The sequence below is a fragment of the Trachemys scripta genome, chromosome 8, assembly GCF_013100865.1.
Source record: "Trachemys scripta elegans isolate TJP31775 chromosome 8, CAS_Tse_1.0, whole genome shotgun sequence".
Lineage (NCBI taxonomy): Eukaryota > Metazoa > Chordata > Testudines > Emydidae > Trachemys > Trachemys scripta.
Window position 1 is genome coordinate 31,861,793 of NC_048305.1, and position 12,910 is coordinate 31,874,702.

Below are 12,910 nucleotides of genomic sequence, written 5' to 3' on the forward strand. Positions count from 1 at the left end.
CTTCCCGCCATGCTGTAATATTGCACAGCAAGGTGCATTAAGGTGTTTGTGAGGAGTGACTAGTGGATACACAATGCTGAACCAGGTGCCCTACTGCTCTGTTCTAGGCTGTTGGCCTTTCCTATACTTCTTCACCAGTGGCAAAATAACTCGAGTGACACTCTCTTGGGGCTCCATGTAGGAAGTAAAGCAGATGCTTTTTTCTGATTACTATATTTGGATTTTGAACTAAAATGAGCCCTAAGGTAAACCCATTCCACATGGATTTAAGCAGAGGATCATTTTCCTACACCAAGCAGGGGATTTTGGAGTCACTGAGGCACCCGCTAGCAGTGATGCACTTATCTGCCTCTGCCAGCCAAAAAGACCACAGCAGCAAAAGGACCATTTATTGGACAAAGGTCCTGATCCACTGATTTAATAGAGTCCCGCCGTCTTGACTCACAGTGATGTCACTATTGATGGCGATGGTGGCACGTACAAGGAGTTAATCTCATGGCTTTTGTCCAATTACCACATCCCTCCAGTCTAGCATGCCGTCACCCCCAGCATCCCCTCCACCGCATGCAGCAGGAGAAATGGGACCATGCACCACACTGAATAGCAGAAATGGGGCAACAGTCCATCTCCACCAACCCCCTTGCCCCCATTTACCCTAGAGCAGCCTGGATTGCGTGCTCCATCTTATCAGCGCTGGTGGCTCCTTGCCTTCCCATGACCCCCAGCATGCTCCACACTCCCCCTGCCCTCTGCTACTCTGCTCTGCACTGCCTCCCCCACTGCTTGCTGGTTTACACTGCACCCCCCCATAGTTGTACAGCATGGCTCTCGCGGCCCTCTGCTGGCTGTGCACTGCCTCCCCTCTGCCCACCTCATCACTGCATACTCTCTGGACACCCCCACCCCAGTTTACCACTGCATTCCCCCCACTTCCTCTCTGCCCCCATTCTCCTCTCCCACTTTCACTGCATCGCCCCCCCACCCCAGAACCACATTACATCCCCCTTTCACACTGTCCCAACACTGCATCGCCCCTCCCCCAAACACTGCATTGCCCTTCCCCCTTGCTGACGCCCCGCCCCCTTCACACTGCCCGCTTCGGCTCGCTTCCCTTCTCCCACACTGTATCGCGCCGCCCCCCCGGCTCCACACACTGCATTCTCCGCCTCCCAGGCTGCACACGCTGCCCCCGCCCCCGGCCCGCCCCGCGTTGCCCCCTGCCCCGGGCCGGGCACGGCCCCCCCGCCCGGCTCCCGGTGCCGCTCGGGAAGATGGCGCGGCACGTCCAGGTCAGTGCGCCGCGGGCCGGGCCGGGCCGGGCGGAGGAGCCGTTGGGAGCCGGCCTGGCAGTTGGAGCTGGTGTGGCGCGCTGGGTCGGCCACGGAGATGGCCCCGGGGGCAGCGAGCCAGGCAGGCCGGGCGGGGGTGCGCTGGGGGCGGGGCCAGGGCCAGGCTAGGGATGGGGTGGGGGTGCGTAAGGGGGGGATCGCTTGGGGGCAAGGGAGATCGCAGGGGGTGGGGGGTACCAGGGTGCGTCGTGGGGTGTGCCAGGGTGGGGAGGAGGATACTGGGGGGTGCTAGGGTGGGTCCCGAAGGGGGTGCCAGGATGAGTCGCGGAGCGGTACTGGGGGGTGCCAAGGTGTGTCAGGGAGGGGTGTACCGAAGGGGTTGCCAGGGTGGGTGCATGGGGAGGGGGTGCCAGGATGGGTTCCAGAGGGGTGTACCGAAGGGGTTGCCAGGGTAGGTCAAGGAGAGAATCTGGGGGATGCCAGGATGGGTTGGGGAGGGGTACCAAAGGTGTGGGTTGGTGGGCACTGGGGGGGTTGATGAAACGACGGTGCCTGGAAGGCTGCAGAAAGCTGGAGGGACGGTGCCATAATCTACAGGGGGAATAATACTGGCACAGTGCTAGTGCCTGTGTGTGTCAAAGGGGGACTGATGTAGCAAGATAACCAGTGCAAAGGTACTCACAGGGCATAAATGATACAGGGAGCAGGGATAGAGCTGTGCAGAAAATTTGTGTGCAGAATTTCTCTTTGCAGAAAATTTGACATGGGAAAAAATCAGAACAAAAAGTTGGACGTTAAAATTTCCTAGGGAGGGACATTTCATTTCCCACACATCTCTACTTCTGCTTCAGCTCGCTGGGTCATTTATAGTTATAGTCAGGCTTCTTTGCATTAGCTATCTTGCTGTGTCTCCTGAAGCATTGCTACAGCTATTGCAAACCAGATTGGGGGGCATTTGGGAAATACAGGCATCAGTTGCACGTGACCACGTGGGTTGGTATCGTATTAGGAGAGGGTTATGCCAATCCCATTTCTGCTTGGAGGGGCAGTCTGTTTCCTATGTCTGCTCTCTATAATCTGTCATTGGCTTTCCCCACAGTAATGGTGTTATTTTTAAAAACAGACTAGTGGAAAATACCTGTATTAGATCATCCATTTTAGTTTCTTGCAGCACAGAATCGTGCCCTTCAGCGTGCCTATTTATTAACTCAGTGTGCTTTTTGAAACATCATGCAACAAACACAAAACATTGATTAAATAACAAGTTCCTGCATATTGACAGAATTCCAAGTACAGGACACAAGCTAGTCCCTGCTTACTAGAATGCATCTTTCCTACAGTTTTCCTCAAGCAAAAACCTGTCTGATAAGGTATGTCTACATGTATGACGATGTGTAAATTACAGGCACTACAGGAGCTTCTGGAGCCTTTCCCCTCTGGAGCCTTGGGCATGTAGTGAGCCATATATGGTATAAACCCTGGTGTGTAAAGCACTCTACTCTACTTGTCTAAGCCATGCCTCACCATCTACACTGCTATTTATACCCGTGCTAGCTGGAAGTGCAGTGTCTGAACTCTGCACACCGTCCTAAGTATGGCTGTACCTATAGATATGCTTTGCAGAGTGCCCCGAAGGGCGGTAGGCCCCATCTCGGATAGACGAACTAATTTAGGGCTAGATTATTTTCTTGTTCTAACTATTGTCTAGTGTTTTGTCCAGTGTAGTTTTAAAAACCAGATGTGATGTGCCTTCCCTCATTTCCCTTGGGGAGTTACTCCACGGCCTAATACATGTCACTGGCACGAGATTTACCCGGGTATTCAGCCTAAATATTTTCTGACTTAATTTCAGCCTGCTGTTCTTAGTTGTACTCTAATATACTGTACCAGATAATTCCTCTTCATCCTTGGTGCTCACATTCAGCTATTTGGAGTCTGTAAATCATCGCTTAGTCAAGCTATAAATATTTAGTTCTTTTAATCTATGATCATAAATAATTTTATTACTTTACTCTCGACTTTCCCAAATTTATCAGTACTTTATCTGGTATTTATCCAGGGCTGAATGTAGAATTCCAGATGTGATATAAAGATGGTCAGTAACCTTGTCCATGACATGGTACCTGAGTAGATTCTGCCTAAAATTGTGTTGTGCTCCAAAAGGTCAACCATACTGCATAGCAGACTCGTGTCTCCTTTTCCAGTCACTATCACTTTTAGGTCTCTTTCATTACTTTGGCTTCCCTTTTTGTCCCTCTTAGTCTCAGTGTGTATTTTGGATTATTTTCCCCCAGATGTATTTGCTTGAATTTTTCCAAGTTTCATTTTCATTTTAATCTGAACAGGAGTGGTTCACTTAATTTTGCAACCGGGATTGTTACGTTAGTTACTTTTTTTCCCTATAAAGTTCAGAGACTGATTTCTCTTTCAGCTTCAGCATCCCCTAGATGTACAAATTATCTGTACCCAAAAAAAAAAAAAAATTGTGGCTGTTTCCACAAGTTTTAAATGTGCAAACTATATATGGCCTTTTTTTTTTTTTAACCTGAAAGTTGAAGGTTGTATTATATAAATTCAGGAGCAGCCAATCAAATCCAGTAAAGGTTTCAATAACTACCTTTTAAAAGAAGAAGTGATTCTTCATACTTATTAGAAATGTATTCTGAGAGTTACTGTTGCCCTTTCCTTGATAGAATCACTAGGAAACTACATATCGTGATTAATTAAACCACATTTAATTAGACAGAGATTCTGTTAGTGGTTTGTCTTCAAAATTTTCTTGGACTGTCATGTAGCTGAGTTTTGATGGTTGTAAATTAAATCCTATTCTAAACAAGGCCTATCAAATATTAGATTAGGCCTATTAAAATTTCCCTGGCTGCTTCTTTCTAGGTTACACTCAGGGCTTGAAGTATTTACCAGATGCCTTCTAATAGAAGGACTAGGCCACCCCACCATCAACCTCAGTCTGGACCAATCTACACGGGAGGCCCACTTCCTAGACACCACGGTGCAAATAAGTGACGGTCATGTTAAGACCACCCTATACCGAAAACTCACCGACCGCTATGCCTACCTTCATGCCTCCAGCTTCCATCCCGGACACACCACATGATCCATTGTCTACAGCCAAGCACTGAGATACAACCGTATCTGCTCCAACCCCTCAGACAGAGACCAACACCTACAAAATCTTCACCAAGCATTCTCAAAACTACGATACCCGCATGAGGAAATAAGGAAACAGATCAACAGAGCCAGATGTGTACCCAGAAGCCTCCTACTGCAAGACAAGCCCAAGAAAGAAACCAACAGAACTCCACTGGCCATCACATACAGTCCCCAGCTAAAACCTCTCCAACGCATCATCAGTGATCTACAACCCATCCTGGACAATGATCCCTCACTTTCACAGGCCTTGGGTGGCAGGCCAGTCCTCGCCCACAGACAACCCGCCAACCTGAAGCATATTCTCACTAGTAACTACACACCGCACCATAGTAATTCTACCTCAGGAACCAATCCATGCAACAAACCTCGATGCCAGCTCTGCCCACATATCTACACCAGTGACACCATCAGAGGACCTAACCAGATCAGCCATACCATCACCAGTTCATTCACCTGCACGTCCACCAATGTAATATACGCTATCATATGCCAGTAATGCCCCTCTGCTATGTACATTGGCCAAACTGGATGGTCCCTATGTAAAAGGATAAATGGACACAAATCAGATATTAAGAATGGCAATATACAAAAACCTGTAGGAGAACATTTCAACCTCCCTGGACACATAATAGTAGATTTAAAGGTAGCCATCCTGCAGCAAAAAAACTTCAGGACCAGACTTCAAAGAGAAACTGCTGAGCTTCAGTTCATCTGTAAATTTGACACCATCAGCTCAGGATTAAACAAAGACTGTGAATGGCTAGCCAACTACAAAAGCAGTTTCTCCTCCCTTGGTGTTCACACCTCAACTGCTAGAAGAGGGCCTCATCCTCCCTGATTGAACTAACCTCGTTATCTCTAGCCTGACTCACTCTTGCTTGCATATTTATACCTGCCTCTGGAAATTTCCACTACATGCATCCGAAGAAGTGGGTATTCACCCACGAAAGCTCATGCTCCTATACGTCTGTTAGTTTATAAGGTGCCACAGGACTCTTCGCTGCTTTTACAGATCCAGACTAACACGGCTACCCCTTTGATACTAGGTCTACTAACTCATAGCTGATGAGAAAGATGAGAGTGCCTACTTGTGAGATCCTGTTAAAAAATCAGCTTCTGGGAAGTCAGAGGATGTTGGGATTTCTGTTGGTATACTATCCCTGAACCTTGTTCAGGGGCCTTCATCTTTCATATTCTCTAGCTAGTTAGGTCTCTAATAAATCTCAATTCTCTGGCTGATGGACTGTAGAAAGGATTCTTTCTCTCTCTCTCCTCCCCACCCACCTGAAGACCTTCTTTGAGTGTTGTGAGATGGATAGATATTTTTGCTATTTTGCCTGTCCTCTAACCTCTGAACTTTGGGGTCTCCTCCTATGAGTAGCTGCATTGTCTGCCTCTGCTGATCCAAGTTTTTCCAAGCCGCAATATAATGACAAGAATCATGTCAATTTCATTTTAATTTTCCCCCACAGGTTGAATAACACCAGTGAGACTGAGTAGCCTTGTCAATTTCTCCTTGCTGCTGCTTGGAACAATATGAACTATTGGTGTGCAGACTCAGAAAGACAGAACTGCATTTCACATATTCTGAAGGATGTCTTTGCAACCAGAAAGGAAAACTTCTCTGTCAGAGAAACTAATGGCTTTTTGCCAGGGAAAACCTCCCATTCTTTGTTCTCCTAATTTATTTCATTGTTCCCTCCCTCGTTTTGCTCCTTTGTTCTTCCCTTGTTTGTCTTGTTCCAATTAATCTCGGTACTAACCTTCTGGATAGTGAAGAGGCAGTAATGTTTTTTTTGGGACTAGCCATTAGAGGGTATTCTAGAAGGAGACACTCTATACCTAGAGATCAAGGTCCAGATCCTTAAAGGTATCTAGGTGCCTAACTCCCATTGAAATCAGTGGGAGTTAGGCACCTAAATGCCTTTGAGCATCTGAGCCCAGAGGTCTCACCTTTGTAATCCTCTTAGTTGCTTTCTCTCCAAGATTTAACTTGAATTCTGTGCCTACCTTTTTTGTAATCCTGCCATTATTTATAGGTATTCTGAATAATGTGATTTGACATTGTTGTTGGAAATTCTGTCTCTGGACAGTTGTACTTACAGGAGGGAAGTGGCAGTGGCTGCTGGTTTACATTTTCAAATTCTGTGATGACTTTCTCTGAAGTCTTCTCTGCAGCCGCTTTTACTATTGGAGTAAAAAATCCCCAAAACACTTGGTGGCATCCTCTGTATTTGGAAATGGTCATAAATAACAAGAACTCACCTAGTCATGGATTAAATACTCTGGTGTTCAGAAAACATGAAGTTTGCCTCATTTGTGCCAGCAGCAATATTAGTGGATGGGCTGATATATTTTCCCCTGAGGCTCTTTAAAGCAGCTAGTATTGTACAATGATCTTCTTACAATTAATATTTCAAAAGTGCAGCACAAACAATAGCTTGGAGGGTGCATTTTTGCTTCATTTGAATTCTTTGCAAACAGATTGCTGTAGTTTCTTCAGCGTTTGCTCTCAGGCTTTCAAATGGTTGCTAGTCCTTTGAGGATACGACTTTCTTTTTTGCTACTGAATGATCAGGACATGCATACTCAAAAATTCATTCTAGTTTTAGAGCTATTATATCAGTACTAGTGAATTTCCTGTACTTAAAATGGGGACTATCTCTAAAGCCATTAATATTGTAACATGGAATATCATTTTACTTTTTGAATTGTCCTGGTGATTTCAGTAGGTGTAGCTGAGTAGGATATCTCAGTATGAGTAAGGACTGGTCTACACTAGGATCTTATAATGATATAGCTACATCTCTCAGTGATGTGAAAAATCCACGCTCCTGAGAGGCATAGCTATACTGACCTAACCCCGGGTGCAGACAGCACTAGGTGGGTGGAAGAGGGAGCCCTTTGGGGAGGTGGATTACCTATGGTGACAGGAGAATCTACACTAAAATGCTGCAGCTGCGCTCCTGTAGGGTTTTAAGTATAGACATATGGTAAGAGGGTAATATAGCCCTGTACTTACCCAGGCTAAATTTTATTAAAAGACAGCATTCTAGGAATGTAATTTTTCACCTTGAACAACCTGAGCCTTTGTATCCTTCCTTAGATTTGCACACAGAGGGTCTCTGCTACACATAGATCTTGCCCCTCCCTACCTGAAAGTGGAGTTGGCTATCTCGGCAGCACTTTCCCCCATCCCTTCTACATATCCCACAGAGGGGTCTCACATGGGTAGGAGATGGAGGGCGGAGTGGCTGGACTGGAGCTTCAGTGGACACACAATGTTCCTCCTTCAGCCTTGCACAATTTATTCAGGAAAGATAGTGCAGACCCATATAGTATTATCTTTTCCACAGAGCACCCATCCACTGGGGTCCCACAGCCAGCGTATGGTCCCTGGTAGAATGGTTAAATGAAAGGCCTAGTTGTCTACCTCATGGGAGGGGCATAGAGGACAACAAACTCCACCTCTCTCAAGAAATGATATGGGGAGGATATCCATGAGAAGATCCTCACAGAAGTATTCTTCCTGAAGTTCTCTCATGGGTTTGCCATCAGGGGTTGACCCAGGCACTTAGAAGAAAAAGGCTAGCTAGATTTTTTTTGTGTGCAAAGTCCTTGTTTAGCTGTGGATGTTTTTGTCTGGAAGCACAGTTAGTTGTCTGCATCTTGAATTGAGGGTTTATTTTTTTTAAGTGAGGAATCATGAGTGTTATTTTGTGCAAGATCATGCTACTGGTTAGCAAAGGAATGTTTCTTGAAAGTGTGTGCTTTCCCAGGGAATATACTGTATATACTTGATCATAAGCCGGTTCGTTTATAAGTCGATTTCCCCCCCTCCCCCAAGATAAGTAAAAATAGAAAATTTTTATAACCTGTTCATAAGCCGACCCTATAATTCAGGGGTCAGCAAACTTTGCCTCCAGGGCCATTAGGATAAGCTGCTGGCGAGCCAAGATGGTTTGTTTACATCGAGCGTCCGCAGGCACGGAGGTAAACCTAAGTAAACAAAAGTGTCCCGGCGCGCCAGCTGCTTACCCTGACGGGCCAGGACAGCAACTGATGGGGAAATATTTTGGGGGGGGGAGTAGCTGGGAGTCAGGGGAGTAACTCCTATGACCAACCCCCCACATGACCCCACCCCTAGCCCGGGACCCCCCCACTCTCCCCAGCCCATCTCTTCCCACCTTATCTGGGGAGGGCCAGGGGAGGATGTCTCTGACCTGGCTGGAGCTGCTCCGGCAGGCTGGGCAGTGCGGCTGCAGCCTGCTCTGGTGGGCCAGACCGGGCAGCGTGGCCGCAGCATGTTCCAGCGGGCTGGGCCGGGCAGCGTGGCTGCAGTGTGCTCCGGCGGCGTGGCCACATCCTGCTCTGTGGGGCGGGGCCGAGCGGCACGGCTGCAGCCTGCCAGCCCCGGAGCTGCTGCCGCTTTGGAGGCTGGGGGGAGAGCAGCCAGAAGCAGAGAGACTCTGGCCCCGCCTCTTCCCCTCTGGATGTACTGCCTCTCCTTGTGCCCTCTGTTGGGGGGAGGGGCTGTGTCCCACCTCTCCCTCTCTATAGACATTCATAAGCCGACCCCCTTCTCTGGTGCTTCCCTTTTTTACTAAAAAAATTGGGCTTATGGATGAGTATATATGGTAATCTCTTAACTATCTCCTATATCTGAAGCAGTCCCAATGGGCCAAGTTGAAAGAAAACTAGACTGAATTTTTCTCAGTGCATCATCTGGCGACCAGCTCTACTGTTAACTGTAATTAAGTTAAAGATTTTAGTAAAATTGCTAATTTTGGAGACACTCGGCTGAATAGTAATGTTATTGTAGCCCCCCTTAGATGTCTCTTTTCTATGCTGAATAGTCCTAGTCTTTTTAATCTCTCCTTGTATGGAAGCTATTTCATACCCCTAATTGTTTTTGTTGCCCTTCTCTGAACTTTTTCCAGTTCTAATATATCTTGTTTGAGATGGGATGACCAGAACTGCGCATAGTATTCAAGGTGTGGGCGTACCATGGCTTTATATAGTGGCATTATATTTTTTGTCTTCCTATATATCCCTTTCCTAATGGTTCCTAACATTCTGTTAGCTTTTTTGACTGCCGCTGCATGTTGAGCAGATGTTTTCAGAGAACTATCCGCAATGACTCCAAGATCTCTTTCTTGAGTGGTAACAGCTAATTTAGACCCCATCATTTTGTATGTATAGTTGGGATTATTTTTTTCAATGTGCATTACTTTGCATTTATCAACATTTAATTTCATCTGCTCAGTCATTGTAACTCTGCTCAGACAGTTTTGTATTTAACTACCTTGAGTAATTTTGTATCCTCTGCAAATTTTTCCATCTTACTGTGTACCCCTTTTTCCAGATCATTTATAAATATGTTGAACAGCATTGGTCCCAGTACAGATCCTTGAGGGACCCCGCTATTTTCCTCTCCCCACTGTGAAAACTGGCAATTTGTTCGTATCCTTTGTTTCCTGTCTTTTAACCAGTTACTGATCCCTGAGAGGACCTTCCCTCTTAGCCCACGACTGCTTACTTTGCTTATCAACGATTGTTAAGGAATCTTGTTAAAGGCTTTCTGAAAATCTAGGTATACTATATCCACTGGGGGTCCTGTGGCACCTTTGAGACTAACAGAAGTATTGGAGCATAAGCTTTCGTGGGTAAGAACCTCACTTGCATCTGAAGAAGTGAGGTTCTTACCCACGAAAGCTTATGCTCCAATACTTCTGTTAGTCTCAAAGGTGCCACAGGACCCCCTGTTGCTTTTTACAGATTCAGACTAACACGGCTACCCCTCTGATATATATCCACTGGATCATCCTTGTTCACATGTTTGTTGACAGTCTCAAAGAATTTTAATAGTCGTCATTTCCCTTTACCAAAGCCTTGTTAATTCTCCAACATATTATGTTCATCTTTCTATTTAGTGCTACTGGGTGCATAAATCCTTTCACAGGAAATCATAATAATTATGTTTAATTCCAATTCTTGTCATTAGTTTGGATGAGAAACTGATGTACAGACTACTGACCTGTGCATGCAGATTTATTCCCAAGAATTTTGCACGCGCATTGACTTTTACATAACTATAGAAAGAAATCTTGGAGGAATCAGAGATGATCTATGGTTTATCTCCTGCTGTTCCCCAGAGTTGCATGGATGGAGATTATAATTCAGAAATAATGGGACAGAGGAGACTCAGACAGTGAACTATGTAATTAACGTGTATTAAGTGTCCGAATGATGGTGGGTTAATGCCAATCTTTATTTGCCAGTGAAACTTTAGCTCAACAAAAATGTTGACCTTAGCACCTCTGCTACCACTTCTTTTTTAAAGGTTTGCAGATTTATCCTCACCCCAATTTTTTAGTGGCAGTGACTGTTGCCTATATTGGAGGGTGCCTAAAGTGAAATCCAAGTTTATTAAGGAAGGTTTTTTAGGCCATGTTTCTAGGAGAATGGAGATAGTAGCAGTGAAGCGGCTTCCACTTCCTCCAGTGGGATGGTACTGGGTTTGATACTAAGATAGACAATATCAGAATATCTGGGGGGAAATGATTCATTGTGCAGTTCCAAGTACATTGTTTAGAGGCTGCTAATATCAGGCAAATAATATTTGATGATTAAAGGAGCAACTTCAGCATGCAGAGATTAGTATGCAGGTCTTAATTTCAAGGTCATCTTCAGTGCTCTTGTACTTGTCTTTTATTTTTGTACAAGGGTGTTGAGTCCTCTCTAGTGGAGAAGGGACTTCTGTAAGGTCTTGTTTGCAATGTAAAGTGTAGGAGAGACTAAAATGACCTTTCTGTGAAAGAGCTGGACTCTGAAGTGCTGAAACATTCCAGACATGACCTCAGGAGTCGCTATGGCCAATCCCCAGGGTGCTATTTTGTTTGCTTTTGAGTTGAGATATCCTGCAATGGGAGTTCAGTGAGTGGGAAAAAAAAAACTGCTAAAATTGAAGGGAGGGATTGGACTGAAGCTTGTAGCTCAGCATGAGCTCTAAGGAAGAAAATTGAAGAGAAGTGACCCAATATTCCATGGAGCATTTCAGGGGATGCAGATCCATAAGTGTGGATCTTGTTTAAAGATCTGTTGTGTCAATAACTGTTGGAGGGTAAAGTGAATATAAACAACTGTTGGTGAGTGAGTGTTGGGGAGAAGAGAGTTTAATTCCTTTGAGTTAGTGTCTTGTTTGGGAGTTAGTGTACATATGTTGTTGTTTTTTTCAGGATCTTATTTTCATTCATTAGTTTGTATTTATAGAGGAATAAATAAATCTTCCCTTTTTATGTGACCCAAGGAGTGAGTTGCTTGAAAGGGAAACGTTTTATCTTCAGGAGATGCTAATCTTTAAGAGAATCACTAGGGGGATATGAGATGTATATTGTCTTAGTACTCCTGGGGGAATTCTGTGCCATTGTGCAATGCAGAATTTTGCAGAAATTAACCTGTGCTCAGTATTTCCTTTCCCCCACAGAAATGGGTTGCGGTGCTGCTTGCCGCCACTAAGGGCTGCTGGACCCTGCAGAGCCCAGCTCACGCATAGAAGACACTGCTGGGGGGAGGGGAGAGGGAGCTAGAGCAGTGGTTCTCAAAGGAGGTCCGCCGCTTGTTCAGGGAAAGCCCCTGGTGGGCCGGGACAGTTTGTTTACCTGCCGCTCCAGGCCAATGGGGGCTGTGGGAAGTGGCGTGGGCCGAGGGATGTGCTGGCCGCTCTTCCCGCAGCCCCCATTGGCCTGGAGCAGCGAACCGCGGCCAGTGGGAGCCGCGATCGGCTGAACCTGCGGACGCGGCAGGTAAACAAACTGGCCCAGACCGCCAGGGGCTTTCTCTGACCCGGTGGACCGGCTTTGAGAACCATTGAGCTAGAGGGTTCCTGGCAGCTGCAGTTCCCAGCATGCCCTGAAGGAAGGAGATGGCACATAGGAAACTCCATGCAAGCCTGGTACCAAGCATCAGGCTGTTTCTCCCTCTGGATCCCTGGGCTCTGCGGGGGGGAGGGGAGTGGGTGTCTGGGCTAGGGTGGCCACATGTGTGTGTATGTCTGGGCTGTGTGGGGGAGAGGGTGCAGGTATCTGGGCAAGGGGGCCCTGTGGTTGGGCTTGGTGGGCAGAGGGTGCAGGTATTTGGGCTGGGGGCAACACATTCAGTTTGCTCAGTGTGTCTGATAGTTTCAAAGCCACTTAGGAGATCTGGATGTCCAGTTCCCATCGATGCTGGTAGTCCAAATCTCTTTACGGTAAATTTACCCAGAAAATGAAGGTGTGATTGTAGCATGGGTAGACATACCCATGGGCCAACAACCGAGTACATATCTAGGTCACCTGCACGCTTGTACTGGGACAGCCAGTCCACTTTGAACCCTGTGCCACCATGTCTTCACTACTATTGTTACTTGAGCTAGTAAGGTTAAAGGTAGGGTGGATATGCTTACCTGTGGT

The 12,910-nt window shown here is 46.3% G+C and overlaps 1 protein-coding gene across 2 annotated transcripts in view; it reads left to right on the plus strand.

Annotated features, from left to right (window-relative positions):
* The first annotated feature begins 1,142 nt into the window (after positions 1–1,142).
* Positions 1,143–12,910, plus strand: part of RANBP17 (RAN binding protein 17) — a 251,866-nt gene continuing 240,098 nt past the window's right edge. For both annotated transcript variants that reach the window (XM_034778119.1, XM_034778120.1), the window contains exon 1: positions 1,143–1,289. In XM_034778119.1, the coding sequence (XP_034634010.1) occupies positions 1,272–1,289 (18 nt within the window). In that variant the 5' untranslated portion in view covers positions 1,143–1,271. The remainder of the gene's footprint in view (positions 1,290–12,910) is intronic.